General features: G+C 38.9%; 3 protein-coding genes across 4 annotated transcripts; 2 read left to right on the top strand and 1 right to left on the bottom strand.

The window, feature by feature from the left end:
- The first annotated feature begins 357 nt into the window (after nucleotides 1-357).
- LOC112045825 (zinc finger protein 271) lies at nucleotides 358-8,789 on the top strand. Of its 2 annotated transcripts, XM_052889802.1 has the most exons (9): nucleotides 358-504; nucleotides 601-714; nucleotides 1,404-1,578; nucleotides 1,699-1,791; nucleotides 2,061-2,204; nucleotides 2,289-2,753; nucleotides 2,865-2,959; nucleotides 5,728-5,789; nucleotides 6,307-8,789. In XM_052889802.1, the coding sequence occupies exons 2-9, from the start codon at nucleotides 635-637 to the stop codon at nucleotides 6,996-6,998; spliced, it is 1,806 nt and encodes a 601-aa protein (XP_052745762.1). In that variant the 5' UTR covers nucleotides 358-504; nucleotides 601-634; the 3' UTR covers nucleotides 6,999-8,789. The 2 variants fall into 2 exon arrangements, with proteins under 2 accessions (XP_052745762.1, XP_052745763.1); XM_052889803.1 differs by lacking the exon at nucleotides 2,865-2,959 and having other exon boundaries at nucleotides 6,307-6,512.
- A 628-nt stretch (nucleotides 8,790-9,417) lies between these two features.
- Nucleotides 9,418-13,139, top strand: LOC112045791 (uncharacterized). Its single transcript, XM_052889881.1, has 6 exons — nucleotides 9,418-10,441; nucleotides 10,824-10,998; nucleotides 11,119-11,211; nucleotides 11,517-11,660; nucleotides 11,869-12,372; nucleotides 12,702-13,139. The coding sequence occupies exons 1-6, from the start codon at nucleotides 10,362-10,364 to the stop codon at nucleotides 13,137-13,139; spliced, it is 1,434 nt and encodes a 477-aa protein (XP_052745841.1). The 5' UTR covers nucleotides 9,418-10,361.
- Nucleotides 13,140-15,596: 2,457 nt separating this feature from the next.
- Nucleotides 15,597-24,507, bottom strand: LOC112045811 (uncharacterized). The gene is made up of 6 exons (XM_024082160.2): nucleotides 24,304-24,507; nucleotides 22,232-22,476; nucleotides 21,023-21,127; nucleotides 19,541-19,687; nucleotides 18,810-18,924; nucleotides 15,597-16,240 (listed from the first exon to the last, which is right to left on the bottom strand). Exons 2-6 carry the CDS (start codon nucleotides 22,466-22,468, stop codon nucleotides 15,810-15,812), a joined length of 1,035 nt encoding a protein of 344 aa, XP_023937928.2. The 5' UTR covers nucleotides 22,469-22,476; nucleotides 24,304-24,507; the 3' UTR covers nucleotides 15,597-15,809.
- Between the last annotated feature and the right edge of the window lie 105 nt (nucleotides 24,508-24,612).

Raw genomic sequence — 24,612 nt, 5'->3', positions numbered from 1 at the left:
AATCGAACTGAGGCACTATTATTTACATAAACAGAACAGGACATCACTATGAAAATAAATATGATATCCATATCATTATATTTTTACAAAGTGACATGAGCATCTGTCAGAAAATTCGCAGGATAAGAGCCCCCGCTCACTGGCAACTTTTAGTAGGCCGATTACGCTGCTAAGCTAATTCTAAACGGATGTTTTAAGTACGTTAGATCGTGATCATATACTTTTGACATAAGGGTAACGTCTAGCAAGACTATATAATTGGTCTGAGCTTATACAGATAAAACTATCGTGGCGTAAGTATTTTTTTACTACTATCCATGTCGTCTTTGGTAGTGATAATATACTCTTTGGCTTTGGTTTCAATTTTCTAGTCTATAGTGATCTGTGGTTTCAATGGTTTCTTTTCCCTATTGATTATATTTACAAAAAAATAACAGGAGTCAAACAATCAGTCAATCAAGAAAATTGGTTAATAACATAGATTTAAGACATATTAAAGAGTCGGTACGTATGGTTAATATGCATTTCTAAATGTTCATAAATATCAATTATCAACAATAAGTACAAACTTTAAAATTACTTGTCGAAATCACCTTACAGAAAAATTAAAATTTTTAAACCAAACTACACTAAGATGCAGTGCTGTGTGCCTTTCTGCGTAAATACTTCAGACAATGCGTCAACATCTGCGGGAACAGGAATTACCTTTCATGAGTGAGTAGAGTTATTTATCTGATAACTTTCAGCCACAGCCGCCAATCTCACAAGCAGAGTAGCGCACACATACTCACAGCTCTGTAGTGTTTAGCTGACTTTTGAGATGCAGCAACTGACCCATATTATACTTGTCTATGAACTGACCTATAGAATAGACAAATACTTAACTTTAACTATGACATTGTCTCACTCACTGGGCATTGAATATTGCGGAGGTAATTGAGCAAGTCTCAATTACCAAGTAAGTCTCTTGCAATGCAAGTAAGTTTCAAGTGGCTATTATAGGTTCTTCTTATATCTTTTCAACCTATATCCTTTGATATGTTTCGATCAGTTTCAATTGATGGTACAAACTATACCTTTTAGCAGTACAGTTAGAAAATTAGGTTCAATTATAGACCTAAATTTCTTGTCATTTTAACATGTCTTGGGTACAGCAAGTAATAGAAGTTAGTTGTAATTTTTTTTCAGTTGTCGGATTGCTCTTAGCTCTAAGGAGGCCTTTGCGCATCTTAATTCTGTTGTATTTCTTTTTTCTCTTATTTTTTCTCATTATTTTTTTTGTGTGCAATAAAGAATTAAAATAAATAAATAAATGTCTGGTGCTGTATTTGATTATTATCAGAACTTTGTATTTAACTGTATCACTACATGCTGTAGCTGTTATTTTGGTTGTGTATATCCAGGTTACCCAGTGAAGAAAATCTCCATGCTGCTTGGCTCAGAGCCCTCGGCACACAAGACCATCACCTGCCCGACCCTGCTGTGGTCTGCTCACAGCATTTTTTAGATGAAGACTTTTATGAAACAAAGAGTTGTGTAAGGCAGATTCGCTCCAATGCTATACCTACAACAGTGCAGGTCAGTTGATTGTAATGTTTTTATTTGTGATTGTTAACATAGGAAGGGCTAAGACATACCTATAGCAGCATTACTCACATACAATCAGTAATGTAGAAGTAACTATTGGTATACTTACAGATGTGCATGATATGCCTGGACACTGACAGCAAGCTGTCTCTAATGAGTAAACACAAGTTGGAGGAGGCATATGAACAGCTAACTGGACTGTCTGTGAGTTGACAATTTAATTGTTTCTAGTGATTAAACTGTAGATCATCTTTTTAGTCAGTATTTATATGTGTGCGAACCTTGTTAAAAGATAAATTAATAGATTTTTACTATAAGTGTAATTATTTAAATTAATTTTAATGAGACAGAGACACATGATACACTGTTGTAATGCAGTGTACACTCACAGAATATAATACAAAATTAACCTCCAAGTTCTATCTGCTTCTCTTAACAAACCTGTATTGACAGTCTTTGTTAATTCTGTGCAGTTGTTTCAGTTGTGTCATGGAGGAAACCTGAAGCAAACACTCTGTGTGCTGTGTGCTCAGAGATTGATTAACTTCAGTAGATTTAGAGACTTGTGCTTGAGAGCCCATTCACTGATGACAGACTTACTTGCACAAGATGAATTAGTGAGTATTTAGTAGTAATGGCAATCTTTATTACTTTCCTTTGGTCCACCATCTGGTAAAAAGTAAATTATGATGTTTTTTCAGATTACAATACAACATATAGAATTCATAAACAGTACAGCAAAACATCTGAAGTTTAATTTGACACAAACCAAATTAGCAGCTGATCACTGTGACTTGTACGTAGATCACACTGATGAAGAGGAACAGACAGCAGCAGAGGAATCTGTAGTGGGAGATGTTGCAACAGCTGTGCTGAAGAATGAAAACAAATTTTGCTCCTTGTCTCATAAAGATGACAATTGCAACAAAGACTGTGGTTCTAATAACAATTACTCCAATATCAGCATAAAGTTGGAACCATATTCACTGGATGAAGATATAAATGTATCACTTCATGCAAAAGCAGAAGCTTCTTGTACTACAGTTACAAAACATGTTCCCAAAACAGAAATTAAGATTGAAAGTGTTACATTTGGATGTACATTTTGTTCCGAAGAGTTTATGCGAGAGAATGAATACTATGAACACATGAACGAGCATCTCAAGGTGAGACTTGTCCACTTCTCTACGGAGGTGGTGTATGGCCTCTGCATGTCTATTATACAATGTCCTCTGTGGACGGATAAACATGTTGTAAATGAGATTTGTATTTGGTAGGAAGCTGGCGGCGACGCTGCATGTGATGCATCACAAGTGTGCGAGCCTCGTGCAGCTGTGAGCCGCAGCGGTGACTCACTCGTGCTGCAGAACAAGTCAGTATACAACAATGCTGCATGTGATGCATCACAAGTGTGCGAGCCTCGTGCAGCTGTGAGCTGCAGCGGTGACTCACTCATGCTGCAGAACAAGTCAGTATACAACGACGCTGATGGAAGACTATAACAGTCAAATAGGCCAACAAGAAGGGGAAAACAATGTTATTAGTCCCTACAGCCGAGGAAAACATAATAAAAATAAACAGAAACTAATCGACCTTGCTCTTGAATTTTAGTATTAGTAATCTAGTTTCTTTAATGATGTAGACGTAATAAATCAACTTAACAGCAACACAAATCTTAGAATGCTCAGAGCCACTTTACTAACACTACAGAGAAATTACTAACAAACGAAGAACAAGAAAAAATATTAAAAGCATAGTACATCAAATACCTTTTTCAATCATCATCATCATCATCATCATCATCATCATCATCATCATCATCATCATCATTATCAGCCGATGGACGTCCTCTGCCGGACATAGGCCTCTTGCATGGACTTCCAAGCATAACGATCTCGAGCCGCCAGTATCGGCGGTTTCCTACGATCCGCTCTATGTCCTCGGTCCACCTTATGGGGGGCCGACCAACGCTGCGCTTTCCTGTGCGGGGTCGCCATACCAGCACCTTGGGACCTTTACTTTTGCTTTATCTATATTAAGGTTAATGCCGGTTTCGCTGCTGGCCGGTGTGAAACCGGTGCGGAAAATAAAAATCTAGTCAGTTAAGATTGGTTATACCGCCATTAGTCGGTCGCCAAAGTCTCGTCGGTCACTCTGCAGGGTGCACCACAAGTAGGTGAGGTTGCCAGTTGGGGAGGCTGACTGGGTACTAGTTTCCCCCTTGCACCCCTAACTATGGGCCTTATTAGAAGGCTCAAAATCACTCAGCGGGCGATGGAGGGAGCTATGCTTGGAGTTTCTCTGCGTGATCGAATCAGAAATGAAGAGATCTGCAGACAAACCAATGTCACTGACATAGCTCAGCGAGTCACGAAGCTGAAGTGGCAATAGGCGGAACACATAGTTCGAAAAGCCGATGGCCGTTGGGGTCCCAAGGTGCTGGAATAGCGACCCTGCACCACAAAGCGCAGTATTGGTCGACCCCATCAGGTGGAATGACGTCATCAAGCGAGTCGCAGACATTCGCTGGATGCAGGCGGCTCAGTATCGTGATGTTTGGAAGTCCCTACAAAAGGCCTAAGTCCTGTAGTGGACGTCCATCGGCTGACAAGATGATGATGATGATGAATTATAATATTTTTATTTTATTTTCTTTTAGAAAATTGTATTTTTATCACGTCACCGCAAACGCCAATCATAAACTGTGACGTCATTCGCTACAAGGCATCGGTTTATGATTGGCATTTGCGGTGACGTGATATATTACTCTGTTATCATTATTGTGTGTGTGTGGACAAACCTCAGGCTCCCACACAAATTTATTAAAACGGGCGTTCGTAATACGGCGCTACACCACGAAATGAACTACTTACGGAAGGGTCGCGAGTTGACTTAGGTTGACCCTAGCTGACGGGTGATATGAGTATAATGTGTAATGTAGATTGAGAATGGTGTATTTCAATGTGTTCACCCGTGCAGGCAGCTGTAATCCGCTAACCCGCCACTATGCACTTCAATGTCCAGATATGTATAGTCCACTACATTCACACTCGTCGCCCAAGATGTGGCACTTATTCAGGCCGGACACAGCCAAATGAAGAAATGTGAGTGCTCAACTTAATTTTAGTCGATCTGCGGTCCAAAATGTTTATCAAAGGTACCTACAGGAGACTGGCGGCTTTGTTCGTCGCCAAGGAAGGAATCTCGGGTCACAACTGAAAGACAGGGTCGATTCATCGTGACGACCAGCTTGAGAAATCGTCACCTTACCTCTTTTGAGATACAAAACCAACTTTGCGACTTCCACGGAGTATCTGTGAGCGCTGGAACTGTTCGGAGAAGGTTAAAAGAACGAGATATGGTACCACACAAGCCAGCTAATGGGGCCAAACTAACGCGAGCCCACCGAACAGCGCGCCTTCATTTCGCGCGCACTCATTTAAATTGGACTCAGCAAGATTGGAGCCGTGTACTCTTTTCTGATGAGTCTAAAATTGTGTTACATGGCAATGATGGAAGGAAGAAGGTCTACCGCCGTAAGGGAGAGTGTTTCGTACTATGCTGCTTTGAAGAGAGGGTTGCTTATGGCGGTGGCTCATGAACTGTCTGGGGCGGTATATCCGCGAGCGGCAAAACTCAACTTGAGGTTGTTACGGGACCACGGCTGCCAACGTTAAATGCTGAAAGGTACATTCGTGAGTGCTTAGAACCTCACGTGATGCCATACGTGACTATCTGGGCCCAAATTTCCTTTTTATGCATGATAATGCAAGAGCCCATACGGCTGGCATCTTCAGCTCTAGCAATCATATTTTGGTAGGGGCATCGAAACCTAAACTCTTAAGGTGGGCCAATAGATGTGTCCAGAAGTTTAGTATTAAGTATAATATATCTAATCAACAGTCACAGAATAAAGGCTATTTTTATTTATTTATGAGACCTGGTACCTGCACCTGCAGTGATTTAATGCAATGCTCATAATTTTTATAATAGGCCCTACAATTAAAAATAAATGACCACAGAAATAACAAAGATATTCATAATTTTGTTTAAACGTTAATACTTTCATCTTATGACTTTGCGAATTCGTGACGTCACAATTGTCAAAGCAAACTCACATTCTGCTGCTATGTTTCACAGGACAGGAAGTCGGAGGCTGAACGATGTCCCTCCCCCGGCTGCAGACTGCGCTCAGGCTTTAGGTAAGGAGAAAGTGAAGTGAAAGAATCAAATAATAAAAGTTTATTTAATTTCGATAAGAAATCGTGATTTTTTAAAAGAAAGAAAAGTGATTTTAAAAAAAAACACTTTCATGTGTGTGTCATGACTAGTGTATAGAATAGTTAGGCATATGCTGTCGCGACTCTTTTTGTATAATTATTTAATTATAACTTATATAATTTTTGCTGCGCACGCGAGAAAAATAATATTTTAGGGTTATATTATTGGAGTTTTAGGAAGAATCCCTAAGATATAATAAATAGCCTCTAACACTCAGGGATAGTGTAGCTTCACAACAGTGAAAGAATTTTTCAAATCGATTCAGTAGTTTCGGAGCCTATTCATTACATTACACACAAACAAACAATCAATCAAATATTTCCTGTGTATAAAAATAATTTATATTAGTATAAATTATTTTTGGTAAATATTGCGGGAGCGACGTTCAGGCGCAAAAGGTTTGTCGGAGTAAATTATAAGAAGACTGTTTTGTTTCAGTCGCTCCACTGTCCGCGAGACTTGCGGCAAACAACGACTACAAAGTGCAGGCAACTGAAGAAGCAGCTGCGACCCGGAAAACTGAACAAATCCTTGAGACTGACATTAGAGATCTGGACAACCCATCATCTCAGAGTGGCACTAATATATATAAAGATATAAATAGATTCACAAACCGTATAGTAGAAGTCTGTGATAGTTTCAAGAAACCCAAGAAAACTGATAAGAATCCACGTGTGAAAACCGACACTAGTGCTAAGCCACACTCTTGTGAGATGTGCAATTATAGAACTGCCAAGAAAAGTGATTTTATTCGTCACATGAGAACACACACTGGCGAAAAGCCTTTTTCTTGTGGTATGTGCAATTATAAATGTGCAAATAAACATCATTTATTAGATCACATGAAAACGCACACTGGCGAAAAGCCTTTTTCTTGTAAGATTTGCAATCATAAATGTGCATATAAACATAATTTATTAGATCACATGAAAACGCACACTGGCGAAAAGCCTTTTTCTTGTGAGACATGCAATTATAAATGTACACAAAAAGATCATTTATTACGTCACTTAAGAACCCACACTCGAGAAAAGCCTTTTACTTGTGAGATATGTAATGGCAAATTTGCTTATAAAAGCACATTATTGAGGCATAAGATGAGAATGCACACTGACAAGCCTCTAGAGTAATTGTGATAAAATAGTTTAGCCATATACAAGAAGTTGTTGGAAATGCTCGATTGCCCGAGCACTTGTTCACTGACCCTGGTGAAAAGTCTGTGTCGTGAAAGATATGCAATACTGTGAATGGTAATGATATTATACAAATTAATGAATGACAAAGATGTAAAGTACTCGTACTTCAGCGCTGGACAAGTTTCGCTGATACATATCTTAGCTTAACACCTCCTAACGGTTGTTGAATCATTTAGTGTTAAGCGGCGCGCAAACTTTATTTAGGAAAACTGCCATCTTTAGTTCAAAGCATAGTGTGAAGTACTACACAGTCACATGTATACGTGTCGGCGCGAGTGATTTATTTGATCGTTTGGCTCGTGGTAATGAGCCGAGATAATGAAAAGTGTTCCGTGTGTGTGGGCCAACCTCCGGTGCCCGCGCGAATTGATCAGGGGCCCATCAGCTGATCAAGTGGGTGGTCGGGTGCTCGAAATACGGTGCTACACCGCGAAACGACAGGCTTCAGCTTTGGTGAGATAGGCAATGAACTACTTAGGGTCAAAAGGTCGAGAGTTGACCTAGGTTGGTTGACCCTAGCTGACGGCTAGAACGTGTGCAAAAAAGATTTATGTGGCATCTATCATACTCAGCCAAAATTCATAAAACAGTAGTTTCATATAGGAAAAGGCTCAAGTGTTTTAAAATGATAACCCTCGAACAAAGACGGGATTTGTTAGACCTAATATTCTTATATAAACTGCTAAGAAATAAGTTAGACTGCCCTGAGTTATTAGGTAAAATAAATTTTAGAGTGCCATATAGATATCCGCGTTCTGCTATTACTCCACTTTTTCCACCTCACACCAGGACAGTTTTCGGCGCCAACTCCATCTTCCCTCGGCTATGTAAACTGTATAATAAGTTAGTGGTTCACTGGATGTCAATTCAAATTCGCCAAACACATTTCGCAGGTTAATCATTAGTAACCTGGTTAGCCAAGTATGACTGGCTTATTTTATTAGTTTCGTTTCCTTGCATTTTCTTACTATTTATTGTTTAGTTTTTTCTATTAATTTTTGATTATATAGTTTTAGATACAGAAATACATATTTAATTTTTTTTTTTGCTTTTAATTAGGTTTATATTTAAGATACTTTAGATTTATATTTAAGTTTTAAAATATAAGTATTTTGTTTTGTAACATTATTAGATGAAAGTGGTTTTGCAAGCAATGTTTGTTTTAATACGATTTTGCTAAGCATGTTAGTTAATAAGTTGATTTTTTTGTATGTGTATATGTAAAAGTCGCTAACAAACTTAATAAATAAATAAATAAATAAATAAACTTATCAAACTCAAACTGTGACGAAGAAAATACACAAAAAGCCGTGTGCGACCTAGACAAGAAAAAGATCGGTCAGCTGAAAACGATTTTCATAGAGAGTTTCACAAACATTACGAATTTTTGTCAGCAGCCACTCAACATGAACGTTTACTGGTAATACGGCAAGATGTTACGGAACTAACAAATTAAATGTAATTTTTAAAAATCTACCGCAAACTCAAAATATACTACACAACAACAAGAAAAAACCTAAACCGTCCTCTCAAAGTGTGTACCTATGTTGTTGATGTTTTTTTGTATAGACAGAGATTAGAGAAAGAACATCATCGATTGCAAATATTAGACAATCTGTAATTGATGATGTTCTGTGGTACCAGAGAGTAACAGTTGTGAATTGAAGATTGTACGCCTTGGAGATATGTGAATCTAATTTATATAAATTAAATGCATAAGTTTGCTAGCTGTGTTTTACTGGATTCTCTCGCTAGTGACACGCAGTCTATCGTCTATAAGTGCAGTAGCTAACCACCTCTTTAGGCTGCCAGTCCACCGAAGCGGAGCGAGGCAGCGGAGCCGAGAAACGGAGAAATATTTACCAATAGGATTGCACATATTCTCCGCTCGTCTCAAGCGGACAGGGACTTGAGAGGATATTTTTTCTCATTTGTATTAGCTTACTCCAGTTTATTTCAAGTAGTCTCAGTTAACAAGCACTTTTGATACGTCAGTTGACTATTTGTAAAGATTCTACCACCGGTTCGGAAGGCAGGTTCTGCTGAGAAGAAACCGGCAAGAAACTCAACAGTTGCTTAGTTAACTCGGCAGTTAGTAGGTATACCTATTTCTTTAAACTTTTAGATAAGGGACTCGCCTGATTATAATTTATATATTGCTGGAACTGCACTTTTCTGAAGTATAAATATAGAATGTACATCAGCAGTCTTGCCCCACAAGAGCCTTGTACTAACAGATGGACGTCATAGCGTCGCTAACGTGTCAGTTTTTTTTTTCAAATTACGCGGGAATAATGGATTTCATGGATCGAATTAGAAGATGAACCTCTCCTATCCTCCTCTATCTTCCATTAAAATCAATTCAGACAAAAATTTACAGGCACACACCATCAAAAACTAGCCAAAATCTCATGATATCTCGATTTTCGAAAAATTGTGTAAGTTCAATACTAAGTACTAAGTAATGAATAAAAAAAACAGACATCTTAAAAACAAAATATTATTTCAAAATCATATTTCGTAGCGCGAAGATTTTCACTATTTGAGTTTGTCGGATTGATGATATATCACGAAGTTTTTCGCCGAACCGCCGACCGTTAGAGTATGTTGATAATGATGACCTATGTTTGGGTTTCTTTATCACGGTCTTGTATTGACAACATTCAATAAATTTTCAAGTATTTTCGTTTATACAATGTAACCACCAGAATCCAGATCTAAAAATGAGTCAGCAACATTGACGAGAGATGAGTTATCATAGATCTATGGATAAAATATAGGTAAATGTTAATGATCACAACAGTTAGAATGAGAAACACGTTAGATCATAAACTTTGAGATAGGGGTAACCACAACGTCTAGCAAGGCAGGTCCTAAGGTAGTTTATCTGAGGAATAGATATTTATTTATGGTAGCGTAAGTATTTTTTGATTTTGACGTCCCTTTGTCGTCTATCGTCTGTGGTATATTTACGTAGTGATTAATACTCTTAGGTTTCTTTTCAAATAAAATAAATATCAGAAATACATACTCTACTCTTTCATCAGAAACTTTCTTTTCTGTGCTGTGCTTAAATAATACTGTTTCTGATTCGGTGGTTACAAAAAAAATAATGCTGAATGCCGATTGCGTCGTGGGTTTTTAAATTAAAATTAATCTGAAAAAATACAAGGAAATTGGTTACTAAACTTTTTAAGATGTTTCTATTCTAGATCAATAATAAGTACAAACTTTAAAGTTAATTGTGAAATCACCTTGCTTAATAATTAAAATCCGTAAAACACAAACTACACCAAGATGCAGTGCTGCGTGCCTTTCTGCGTAAATACTTCAGACAATGCGGCAACATCTGAGGGAACAGGAATTACCTTTCATGAGTGAGTAGAATTATTTATCTGATGACTTTCAGCCACAGCCGCCAATCTCACAAGCAGAGCAGCACACGCATACTCACAGCTCTATATACCAGTGTTTAGCTGACTCTTGAGATGCAGCAACTGACCAAGTACTTAGCGATTAGTATGACATTGTATCACTCACTGTGCATTGACAATGAGTGATTGAGCTTTCTTAGTTACTCTCATAACACTAGTTGTGACCACTTGTAAAACTAATATTAAATTTATAATTCCAGAATCCCGTGTTTATACTTTCATTATATATGCTGGATGTTGTGCTGTATTTGATTATTATCAGAACCTTGTATTTAATTGTATCGAGACATGCTATATAGCTGATATTTTGGTTGTGTATATCCAGGTTACCCAAGAATGAAAATCTCCATGCTGTTTGGCTCAGAGCCCTCGGCACACAAGACCATCAGCTGCCCGACCCTGCTGTGGTCTGCTCACAGCATTTATTAGATGAAGACTTTTATGAAACAAAGAGTTGTGTAAGGCAGATTTGCTCTAATGCTATACCTACAACAGTGCAGGTCAGTTGATTGTAATGTTTTTATTTGTGATTGTTAACATAGGAAGGGCTAAGACATACCTATAGCAGCATTACTCACATACAATCAGTAATGTAGAAGTAACTATTGGTATACTTACAGATGTGCATGATATGCCTGCACACTGACAGCAAGCTGTCTCTAATGAGTAAACACAAGTTGGAGGAGGCATATGAACAGCTAACTGGACTGTCTGTGAGTTGACTAATTGATTCTACTATGTGATAAAACTTTATAGGGAATTGTGATATCATGATAAGCTTTATTAGTATTTATGTGTTAAAACCTTGTTAGAAGATTCCAAAATAGATTTTTGACATATCAAGTGTATTAATTTTACCAAGACACAGTGTAAGCCAGAGTTCAATCAGACAGAAAGAAATGATACATTTTTGTGTAATGCAGTGTACACTCACAGAATATAATACAAAATGAATCCCCAAGTTCTATCTGCTTCTCTTACCAAACCTGTATTGACAGCCTTTGCTAATTCTGTGCAGTTGTTTCAGTTGTGTCGTGGAGGAAACCTGAAGCAAACACTCTGTGTGCTGTGTGCTCAGAGATTGATTAACTTCAGTAGATTTAGAGACTTGTGCTTGAGAGCCCATTCACTGATGACAGACTTACTTGCACAAGATGAATTAGTGAGTATTTAGTAATAAAAATTTACTGGCTTCATCCACTCTTAAACCTGACATTGTAGAACATGTTGTTACCTCTTAGTGTATTTGGCCGGTCCTGAGGTCCTGGGGTTGAGACCTTGGTTGTGCTCTTCTTCTTCTCTTCTGAGTCTTAAAGATCTCAGTATTTGGAGAAGTATCTAAAGGAAAGTAAACATTGCAATTGTTTCAGATTACTGTACAACATAAGGAACTGATGAACTGCGCAACAAAACATCTGCAGTGTAACTTAACACAGACAACATTAGCCGCTGATCACTGTGACTTGTACATAGATCACACTGATGAAGAGGAACAGACAGCAGCAGAGGAATCTGTAGTGGGAGATGTTGCAACAGCTGTGCTGAAGAATGAATACAGTTCTGACTCCATGTCAAATGCTGATAACTCGGAATTGTTACACAAAGATTGCAATGACAAAGACAATTCCAACAATAACTGTGTATCGGACGATGAATACTCTGACATGAGTATAAAGCTGGAATCTGGACTACTGGATGAAGCTATAGGTGAAGCTCTTCATAGGAAAGCAACAGCTTCCTGGGCTGCAGTCACAGAACATGCTGAAATAGAGAGTTCCATAAAGAGTGAAAGTGTTGTCTTTGAATGTTCATTTTGTGATAAGGAGTTCCTGCAAGAAATTGCATACATGGAACATTTAAGCAAACATCTTCAGGTGAGACTGTTTACTTCTTGATAGAGGTTGTATATGGCCTCTGCATATTATTATTATAATTATAGGCTGAGCAGTGTCTGCTGATGTGCCTATATCTTTGTGCGTTTTATTGATTAATATATCTATCCAGCCGGCTCTTAAACACATGCAGTGATTTTGTGGTTATCACATTCTCAGGCAATTTATTTCACAACTTGACTACTCTTTTACTGAGGAATGTTGAAGGGCTTAAGGTTACACTTTTGTACACATGCACATCTATTGTATAACTATCATACAATATCCTCTGGACAGACAGACATGTAGTGAATGAGTTTTGTATTTGGCAGGACGCTAGCGGAGACTCTGCATGTGATGCATCACAAGAGTGCGAGCCTCGTGCAGCTGTGAGCCGCAGCGGTGACTCACTCGTGCTGCAGAACAAGTCAGTATACAACGACGCTGCATGTGATGCATCACAAGTGTGCGAGCCTCGTGCAGCTGTGAGCCGCAGCGGTGACTCACTCGTGCTGCAGAACAAGTCAGTATACAACGACGCTGCATGTGATGCATCACAAGTGTGCGAGCCTCGTGCAGCTGTGAGCCGCAGCGGTTTTTACACACAATTAACAAAGATATTTGTTACTTTGTTAAAACGTCCAAAAAAATTAAAAATGATTTTACGAAAACGTGACGTCATAATTGTGCAGTATTTATTCAGTATGGTGCTCAGCAAGCAAACTCACATTCTGCTGCAATGTTTCACAGGACAGGAAGTCGGAGGCTGAATGATGTCCCTCCCCCGGCTGCAGACTGCGCTCAGGCTTTAGGTGAGGGGCAAGTGGACTTGTTTGTTATTTTTTCTCTTTCATATAGTGTTGGTATTGTTACATTGATACTTATTACTAAGTTCATAACGTTCAATATTGCTTGGGTTCATGATGTAGATATAACATCGATGTCAGATGTAACTCGTTATCTGGAGTGTTCTACAATGATCGCCTTGTGTGCCGCCGATATAGACAGGGAGCGATGGACTGCAGCTTATTATATATATATATATATATAATAATAAATATATATATATATATATATATATATACACCGTGTGTTTTAAAAATACCGTCCGATCCAAAATGTGCGTGTAAGCATTATAATATTATAAACAGAAAAAATATTTAAAAAAATATTATTCAATAATTAAGCATTTTTATCGTAATAATACAGTTTCTAATTTTAAACATAAATTGTCCCAAAACTTGGAAAATTTAAAAAGTGACAAGACTGTACTATCAATTATGGTACGTATATCTAGATTATTACCTCCTACCTACACACCTGTGGCACAAAAGTCGGCAAAATTGAAAGCCTTTTGACAATACCGCGCCGCATATCGTAAAGGGTAGGTAATAGGTATCATCGTTTTCGGCGCCCACTGTCTTTGAAACGCCGCGCCGCCGCCGACACGTGCGATGTCTGTAATTCTGTTTAGTTTGCCTGCGCCACTCGCCCATTCGGGTCTCATCAGGTGATGCTTCTGCGCTCTGAAGAAGACTGTTTTGTTTCAGTCGCTCCACTGTCCGCGAGACTTGCGGCAAACAACGACCACACAGTGCAGGCAACTGAAGAAGCAGCTGCGACCCGGAAAACTGAACAAATCCTTGAGACTGACATTGGCGAACTGGACAACCAATCAGCTCAGAGCGGCACCAAAGTATATACAGATATAAATAGATTCACAAACTGTGTAGTACAGTTACATGATATTTTCAAGAAACCCAAGAAAACTGTACCAGATGAGAATCCACGCGTGAAAACACTCACTAACGAAATACTCTATTCTTGTGATATATGCCATTATAAATGTGCACAGAGAGGTAATTTAGTGTGTCACATGACAACTCACACTGGCGAAAAGCCTTTTTCTTGTGAGATTTGCAATTATAAATGTGCACACAAAAGTCGTTTAAGGCACCACATGACAACACACACTGGCGAAAAGCCTTTTTCTTGTGGCATTTGCAATTATAAAACTGGAATTAAAAATAGTTTAGTATGTCACTTAAGAACCCACACTGGCGAGAAGCCTTTTTGTTGTGAGATATGTAATTACAAATTTGCACTAAAGCATAATTTAGTAAATCACATGAAAATACACACTGGCGAAAAGCCTTTTTCTTGTGGCATTTGCAATTATAAAACTGGAGTTAAAAATAGTTTAGTATGTCACTTAAGAACCCACACTGGCGAAAAGCCTTTTTGTTGTGAGATATGTAATTACAAATTTGCACTAAAGCATAATTTAGTAAATCACATGAAAATACACACTGGCGAAAAGCCTTTTTCTTGTGAGATTTGCAATTATAAAACTAGAGTTAAAAATAGTTTAGTAAGTCACTTAAGAACCCACACTGGCGAGAAGCCTTTTTCTTGTGAGATATGCAATTATAAAAGTGCACGAAAGCGTTATTTATTAAATCACATGAAAACACACACTGGCGAAAAGCTTTTTTCTTGTGACATTTGCAATTATAAAACTGGAATTAAAAATAGTTTAGTACGTCACATGAGAATCCACACTGGCGAGAAGCCTTTTTCTTGTGAGATATGCAATCATAAAAGTGCACTAAAGCAGTCTTTATTAAGTCACATGAAAACGCACACTGGCGAAAAGCCTTTTTCTTGTAAGTTATGTATTTATAAATGTGAGATGTGCAATTATAAAACTGCCGACAAACGCAGTTTTGTTAGTCATATGAAAACCCACACTGGCGAGAAGCCTTTTTGTTGTGAGATATGTAATTACAAATTTGCACTAAAGCATAATTTAGTAAATCACATGAAAACACACACTGGCGAAAAGCCTTTTTCTTGTGACATTTGTAATTATAAAACTGGAATTAAAAATACTTTAGCACGTCACATGAGAACCCACACTGGCGAGAAGCCTTTTTCTTGTGAGATATGCAATCATAAAAGTGCACTGAAGCATTCTTTATTAAGTCACATGAAAACGCACACTGGCGAAAAGCCATTTTCTTGTAAGATATGTAATTATAAATGTGTACGGAAACAGCATTTATTAGGTCACATGAAAACGCACACTGGCGAAAAGTCTTTTTGTTGTAAGTTGTGTAATTATAAATGTGCAAGAAAACGTGATTTAGAAAGTCATATGAAAACTCACACTGGTGGAAAGTCTTAGTCTTGCGAGATATGCAATTACTTTGCATATAGAGACACATTGAGGCATAAGACGCATAGCCTTAAGAGTTATTGTGATAAAATAGTTTTGCCATATACAAGAAGCTGTTGAAAAAACTGTTGTTTTTTTTATATTCACAATAATATGATATCGTCGATTTTTGTATTTACAAAGGATTGCATGAAGCAAAATCAAACGATTAGTTTATAAAAAAAATATTGTAATGATTTAAAACGTTTAATGTAAATAAAAATCAATGAGAATCATTTGAGAATATTTTTCTTCTATAAACTTTTATAGACTTCACAAGTTTCCTGAAATGTATTTCCGAACGATCTTTTAGTTGACAGCGCAGTCGCCGTATCTTTTGTATTGCGCTGCGCATGTTAGTAGCTTTCTTGTACGCGAGTGACCGTTTCCTTATTGGGAGGACTTTGAGAGAGTTCTGTATGTCGAAAGGATCGTTATCACTAGTTCGGTGATCGTCTTCAGCGTTCGAAGCATTCCATACTTTGTATTTTAGGTAATACTTCATTACATCGCCTGTGTCCCGTTTCTGAACTGATCTTGTGTCTGTCAGTTTTGGAGGCAGCGGGCGGCCATTTTCTACCTGCTCTAGGATTTCCAATTGTCTATTGTCTTCGGTCGCCATGTTCGCTTCTGTCGACGATTTCGGATTATTGTCTAAAAACAAAGTTTATTGAAAAAGTTTTTTTTTTTTTTATTTAATTTATTTTTTACAAGTTAGCCCTTGACTGCAATCTCACCTGATGGTAAGTGATGATGCAGTCTAAGATGGAAGCGGGCTAACTTGTTAGGAGGAGGATGAAAATCCACACTCCTTTCGGTTTCTACACGACATCGTACCGGAACGCTAAATCGCTTGGCGGTACGTCTTTGTCGGTAGGGTGGTAACTAGCCACGGCCTAAGCCTCCCACCAGCCAGACCTGGACCAATTAAGAAAACCTCAATCGGCCCAGGCATCGAACCCAAGACCTCCGTCTTGTAAATCCACCGCGCTGACCACTGCGCTACGGGGGTCGTCAAAAGGTAAGGTAGTTGTAATTATAATTTAGCTACTTAACCGACTTATAAAAAAGAGGAGGTTTATCATTACCTTATATATTTTTTATGTATGTTCGCTGATAATTTCGTCGTTTATGGATTCTGATGATTCTTTTTTTTAAATGGAGATATTCCGAGGGTGGTACCATAATAAGGTAACCAGGATCTGATGATGGGATCTTGCCGGTGTCTATACATAGTCAGTCGTTGTTTTATCGATAATGATTAATTTGCGCTGCCGGTCAGCCTACCTGAATCTGATCAAGCGCTCTGCTCAATCTCTGCAAAGGTATACACTTTGTCTGCAAGCGTGACCACGCCTCTACCTTGTACACCGTTGCTTGAGTCCGTGTCCCCATGCGCGCTGCTGTAGCCAGTAAGCGCCGCCATTCTGATCAAGCGCTGTGCTCAATCTCTGCAAAGGTATACACTTTGTCTGCAAGCGTGACCACGCCTTTACCTTGTACACCGTTGCTTGAGTCCGTGTCCCCATGCGCGCTGCTGTAGCCAGTGAGCGCCGCCATTCTGATCAAGCGCTGTGCTCAATCTCTGCAAAGGTATACACTTTGTCTGCAAGCGTGACCACGCCTTTACCTTGTACACCGTTGCTTGAGTCCGTGTCCCCATGCGCGCTGCTGTAGCCAGCATAGCTGGGCACAGTTAATCAAATAGTTAACTTCGTTAATCGTTAATCCGCTACAAAAAAGTTAGCTTCGTTAAACGTTAAAGCGTTACATTTCGGAAGAATTAACGCAAGCTAACGTTAATCGTTAATCCGTTAAAATGACTGTAAAATTGCATTTTTATATCATTGTGCGAGATCATCATTGGAACAATGAGGATGAGCACTGGGTAAAAGTGCCAGATTTTTGTATTTTGTTGATTTTATCTATAATTTTAACCTAAATATAGTATTTTGTTGTTTTCTTTAAAAAAATAAATAAATAACCTTTCAGTTCATTATACATTGTTTTTATGTATTTATTAAAATAGAAAATCAAATCGAATTACTCAAGGCTGACTACTGGGTAGGTACTTTACCCTATCTAATTTTGTTTTGGTTTCACTCACTGCCACGCGCCGCCCAGCACTTGTTGTTTCATTTCTTACTTGTCTGAACTTGTTCTTCGCGCCGCGCCGCAGTGCCGTGCGGTAAATAGTAGGCATTGGATTAACGATTAACGGACTTCTGCATACTAACGGAAGTTAACGTGTCCGTTAACATTTTTAAAGGTTAACTTAAAAGTTAATCCGTTAATCAAAACGTTAACTTTACGAGTTAATGCCCAGCTATGGTAGCCAGTGAGCGCCGCCATTCTGATCAAGCGCTCTGCTCATCTATGCAAAATTACACTTTATCTGCAAGAGTGACCACGCCTTTACCTTGTACACCGTTGCTTGAGTCCGTGTCCCCACGCGCGCTGCTGTAGCCAGTGAGCGCCGCCATTCTGATCAAGCGCTCTGCTCAATCTCTGCAAAGGTATACACTTTGTCTGCAAGCGTGACCACGCCTTTACCTTGTACACCGTTGCTTGAGTCCGTGTCCCCATGCGCGCTGCTGTAGCCAGTGAGCGCCGCCATTCTGATCAAGCGCTGTGCTCAATCTCTGCAAAGGTATACACTTTATCTGCAAGCGTGACCACGCCTTTACCTTGTACACCGTTGCTTGAGTCCGTGTCCCCATGCGCGCTGCTGTAGCCAGTGAGCGCCGCCATTCTGATCAACCGCTGTGCTCAATCTCTGCAAAGGTATACACTTTGTCTGCAAGCGTGACCACGCCTTTACCTTGTACACCGTTGCTTGAGTCCGTGTCCCCATGCGCGCTGCTGTAGCCAGTGAGCGCCGCCATTTTGATCAAGCGCTGTGTTCAATCTCTGTTAAATTATACACTTAATCTGCAAGCGTGACCACGCCTTTACCTTGTACACCGTTGCTTGAATCCGTGTCCCCACGCGCGCTGCTGTAGCCAGTGAGCGCCGCCATTCTGATCAAGCGCTCTGCTCAATCTCTGCAAAGGTATACACTTTGTCTGCAAGCGTGACCACGCCTTTACCTTGTACACCGTTGCTTGAGTCCGTGTCCCCATGCGCGCTGCTGTAGCCAGTGAGCGCCGCCATTCTGATCAAGCGCTGTGCTCAATCTCTGCAAAGGTATACACTTTATCTGCAAGCGTGACCACGCCTTTACCTTGTACACCGTTGCTTGAGACCGTGTCCCCATGCGCGCTGCTGTAGCCAGTGAGCGCCGCCAGCCGGTCCAAAGTCCACGCCAGCCTGATCAAGTCTCCATCCTCTGTGCGTTCCTGAATCGAGCACTTAAGTATAATATCATAGAGGAATTAGAAAATGGAGAGGCATCGCTCTCAAATTCACGAACAAAATTGTCTGTCGTTTTTTGAGGGGGACGAGGTAAACTCACACATCGAAAATATTTAACCCCATTAAATATATTCTGTGTCCATACACTACACACAACTATAAATTTGACTCGCAGTACACACGCGTAATTTTTACACAGATTCTAACAAACACATTGCTTAGACTATCCACAGATTAAATACATAGAATATTCGATTACTGATCGATGTTTGGCTGTTTCGTCAAAGGAATCGATTCTTTTTATAAATTGTTTTTATTACAAATTTGATAAAATTGAAGGTTTAAATACTTTCAAATGAAACGTTAGTCCATCTTTTCTAAACTACAAGTTTTTGGCCATTTTTATGCCATTCAACTACACAAACCGGCATTTTTAGGGAGCTCTTTACACGACGAAAACGATTACAACAATAAAACATCGGTTCTATAGCAACAGTTTTTATAAACGGGTTAGATCATAGATTTTTGATCAGAAGGGTAACGGTTAGCGAGGCAGGTCCTGTTATTAATGGTCGAAGCCTTAGGCCTATACTGACATACCTGGCTTATGTCGTCATAATCTTTGTCTCTCATTTTGTCTGTGGTAAGAAGAGCCATTTCCGACAGTTTTTGAACGTAATCTTTCTTCTTTTCTGCTTTCTCGCATCTTGTTTTTACTTCTCCATTAGTATCACTGACGATTGATGTCTGAAAATAGAGATGCTATATTATAGATAGGTATGAGGTCTATAAGTTGGATGCTTTTTTCTGATTGTGTAAGTGGCGTAGGCTCCTTAATGGGATCTCAGCGGCGTCACCGGGTGTTTAACTTAGTTTAATGAATATATTCGTACAATAGGGATGATGACAGTTTTTTAAATTGTATATAAATTAAAAGTATACTATTAGCAAAGCAATTTTGTAAAAGGAACAGGGTATCTGCGATCATTACTTTCGGAGCTACAGGGATTTAAAGGGCCAGATTTGCGGCGCTGCCGCGGATCCCTGAAAAACGCTCCATACAAAATGGCACGATTTAGTGACGTCGTTGGCTCGCTGATCGTTAGGTTTGTATGGGCGTTCAAACACAATTACTAATATCTTTGTTATTTGTGCGTATATGTTGATAGTTCATTTATTGAAAAATGTCACATTTAATGTAAGGAAGCTAAAACTGTATGAATTTTCATCTAATTACGATAAAAAAATTTAATGGATTTTTAAATTTTATAATCTTATTTATCTTGCAAATATCCAGACAATCTTTGCTTTTTATCTATAAATTAGTTAACATTGACCTTATTTACCCGAATGTATCATAAAAATCAACATATTCAAACCTAGTCATCATCCCTATTATATTAGCTGTGACGTCACACGGGTCTCAGCTGAATAAAATCAGCGTCGTGTATTATACTTGTACGTAGTGCACGGCATATGTTGAGCTGTACACCCTTTCTTTTTAAGGGTTACAGACAGACATGCTGTCATAAGGATAGGGTACTGACTGTCTGTAACTTTTAGATTTGAATAAATTTATTTTTCATTTCCCATACTCGGAAAGTAGTGTTGTTTTGATCTGAGTATTGGGTGGAAAATGCTGCTTCCCTCCACAGGGGGGGAATAACTCATCCCACCTAAGGGCCGGAATGAACTTTAAAATTAGAACTGCTGTGAAGAGTTTTTTTTTTTTTGTTTAAATTTGTCCCCAACTAAATTCGGGGACATGCAAAGATCGTTGATCATACAGCCTGTTCAGACGTCAATGAAGTTCTTGAGGAAAAGTTTTATGTAAAAAATAAACTAATTATAAAAAAATGCTATCTAATCGAAATGAAATTTCCTCCTTTTCAAAATGAAAAGTAGAGTGTTTAACACGGGTAAAAGAATCAATTCCTACTCGGACTATAGCGTAAATACCTCGGGGATTGATTCTTTCCACCCTCGGTTAAAAATCTACTATAATTACTTTTTTCTTTCTGTAATAATGGTGAATGAAATGATGATGATGATCACTATTTGAACGGATCCTTAGATACATACTTTTGATGAGTTTCTGTTGCAGTCTTCTAGAGTGTCCCTGTAAGCAGCCATTGCGTTACTCAACCCTTCCAAGTACGCGCCGCCATTTCTGATTATACTGTCAACCTGAAAAAAAAATATCTAGAAATTAGCATTATTATAATATGGCAAGTTTATTTGTCTCTTAAATATTGCTATGAGTTCGGTCTATCTAGGACATAAAGCGGGTTGCAGGGAGCCGCAGTATGCTGGCGGCTCGAGACCGTTGTGTTTGGAGGTCTATACAAGAGGCCTGTGTCCAGCAGTGGACGTCCATCGGCTGATAATGATGATGATATTGCTATGGATTGAGTATTATCGCCGCGCTACAACGACTTGCGGTACGGACGGCTTCAGTGTGCTCGTAGCGTTCGAGCCGTCCACATCTCTTGTTGTGTAATTCTTTATGAGTTACTTGTGATAGACGGGGAGAGTGACTTGAGTGGAAAAGGGGAGTGTTTGTTAACAGTCAAAGGTACCTTTAGCCCTACACACAACGTTCACAAGTGCGTGACTTCACTCAAGGTCATTCTCTGCCATTCTAGGATCTTATTTTGGTTACAGTTTGATTTGATAATTAAGTTGTCCTGACAAATGTTGTGAATAACCTTTGCTCGACATTAGTTTTTTTATTTTTGTAATCACGTCTGAGTCTGCTAAAATGAGATTGCTCTGAGTTCAGTGAATTTCCAAGTTTTTTGTCTGCTATAGTTTCTGTCTACACTTTGAACATGAAGCTTCACCACTCGCAAGATATTGTCCGGACGCTCAGAGACTGTATTTCTGACCGGTCGCGATCGAATGAGTGATGTACTTTGAACTGGCGTATTTACGCCAAAGTTTTATTGATTTATTCAAATTTTTATTTACTTTAAATATCTTTATCAACCTTAATAACGAATAAACTAATAATATTAAAAATTGTACATAAAATGAATTATGCCAACTTACAATAAATGTATTAATTTTGGGCTAAAATTATTAACTACTAGTGGTCGCCCGCGACTTCGTAGGCGTAGAATTCAGTTTTTCCCAATTCCCGCGGGAATTTTCGGATTGAAAAGTAAAGCTGTGTTAATCCACAGTTTTCCAAATCTCAGCAAAATCGGCTCAGTAGTTGCTATAACAAACATTCATACAAACTTTCGCGCTTATAATATTAGTAGGATAGTATAAATTCTAAAAAATTACCTCTTTCTTTTTATAAGTCTCATAATTAAAATTCTCCGCATAATTGGCAGTGTACATCACTTCGTTGTCATCACTGGCAACACTGGGCCATATGTCATCGTCGAAGTTAGCCTCTTCGTCGGCTTGATCATTGCCCAATAACTTCTCCACTTCCGTCATATCGACGATCCATGACGTCACTTCCGGCAAAATGGCCGCCATCGTTATGCCTATCAATGCGTATTTGACAGCTTTCATTTTGGCGCCTAAATGCAAGCGATTGTATTATTATTAATATGGAATATTGTATTTTCGTAAGGTTTGATTATTTTGGTTGATATGAAAAGTAGCCTGTTAAATAGTTATTCAATAACTTCATCTACCTTCCACTTAGACCATTAAAAAGAATGGACCTGTTTCGCACCCAAATTCACCAACAAAAAAGTCTGTCGTTCTTTGAGGGGGACGATGTAAACTCACACATCGAAAACATTTAACACCATTAAGTTTATTCTGTGTCCATACATTACACACAACTATATAATTGACTCGCAATACACACACGCGTAATTTTTACTAACCAACACATCGCTGAGAGACTATCCACAGAATATATATATATAGAATGTTCGATTAGTTGATCGATTCTTTTTAGAAATCGTTTTTATTACAATTTCATAGAATTATGGTAGAAATAGTTTTACTCCATCTTTTACTAAACTACAAGTTTTGGCCGTTTTTTATGCCATTCAACTACGCAAACCGGCATTTTTAGGGAGCTCTTCACACGACGAAAACGATTACAACAATGAAACATCGATTCTATAGCAACAGTTTTTATAAACGCCAAAGGTTTACGAGGCAGGTCCTTTCTTTTTAATGGTCTAAGACCTTCCAGCAAAAGTTCCACTAAAATCATCCGACTCTTGATCCAACAGTCAAGCGAAAGCTTCTTAATCTTAAGGTGTTGGTCGAAGCTTTTCGCTATAAGACCATTGACTGATACACAATCGGAACAATAATAGTTGACTCAACATTCCACATTGCGGTAATCTCGTGAGCAAGGTCCAAGTATTTGATACTTTTTCCTTTTCGGCTTTAACCAGATTATCGTCATGTGGAATAGCAATATCAACAATTATTGCACGACGCACTGACCGATCGACTAGCGCTATATCAGGTCTATTGGCTACAATATACCTGTCCGTGATAGTCGTTCGGTCCCAGTAGAGCAATGCACTGCTATTTTCAAGAACTGACGCTAGGTCGTATGTAGTAAGGCATCTCAGAATCGATAACGCCATACTGAAGAGCAAGCTATCTTGGTTACTTGATTATGTCTATGCAAGTATTCGCCGTTAGCAAGGTGAGAACACCCGGACACAATATGCCTGAGGGACTCCCCAGGACGATGACACGCTCGACAGATGTCTAGAGTGCCATCTTTCATAATATGTTTCCGGTAGTTTCTCGTCTTTATAACTTCGTCCACAATTGCACAGACAAACCCCTCTGTTTCCCCAAAGAGGAATTGCAACCAAGATACAGATGTTATTTGATCTACATCCGGCCCAGTAAGGGCCGTGTAGAATCGTCCATGCAACTTCTTGCTCCTCCATATTGCCACACGATCTGAGTTATTAATTACTATACTAGGCTTGCGCCAGTTCTCTTTGCCTAGGGATAGCGGGGTAAAGTCCCTTATCCACTGCAACGACATCCTGATATATACTCGCATTCATCTTGAGAAAATGATCTCTGAGGTTGCACACCTCACGATTATGGAGGTTCTTGGCGTTCAAGAAGCCACGTCCTCCACACTTGCGTGGGAGGTACAATCTCATTACAGATGAACGGGGGTGATGCATCCGGTATGACGTCAGCAGTTTGCGGACTTTACAGTCCAGGGAATCCAGTTCTTTTTGAGTCCACTTTAGAATGCCAAAAGTGTATAAGAGTAAGGTCATGACCCAGCTATTGAAGGTACGCGCCTTGTTACCGCCTGATAAAAGACTTTTTAGGACTTTTTTCAGGCGGCCAAAGAAGCGTGTAGTTTGTTTATTCTTATCGGGAGGTAAACAAAAACTTCTTACCTAAGTTACCTTGTTCGTCGACTGATTATAAACACATTTCACACGTTACTAATAAGTGAATTGCCAATTGTTGAGTGTTAACAATAGGATGCGATTTTGCGCAATGCTGCGTTTCCCGTGCCTTGCGCGGAAGTTACATTGGCTAACGTATTTGTTTATGTACTTTACCACTATAATATAGTAACTTATTTTGCAGAATTGTTTCTATTTACAAGGTATTATTTTTTTTTTATTTTTTTAGACGGAGGTCCTGGGTACGATCCCCGGCTGGGCCGATTGAGGTTTTCATGATTGGTCCAGGTCTGGCTG

This window comes from Bicyclus anynana, chromosome 26 (assembly GCF_947172395.1).
Source record: "Bicyclus anynana chromosome 26, ilBicAnyn1.1, whole genome shotgun sequence".
Taxonomy (NCBI): Eukaryota; Metazoa; Arthropoda; class Insecta; order Lepidoptera; family Nymphalidae; genus Bicyclus; species Bicyclus anynana.
This window is presented reverse-complemented; position numbering and strand designations above follow the sequence as displayed.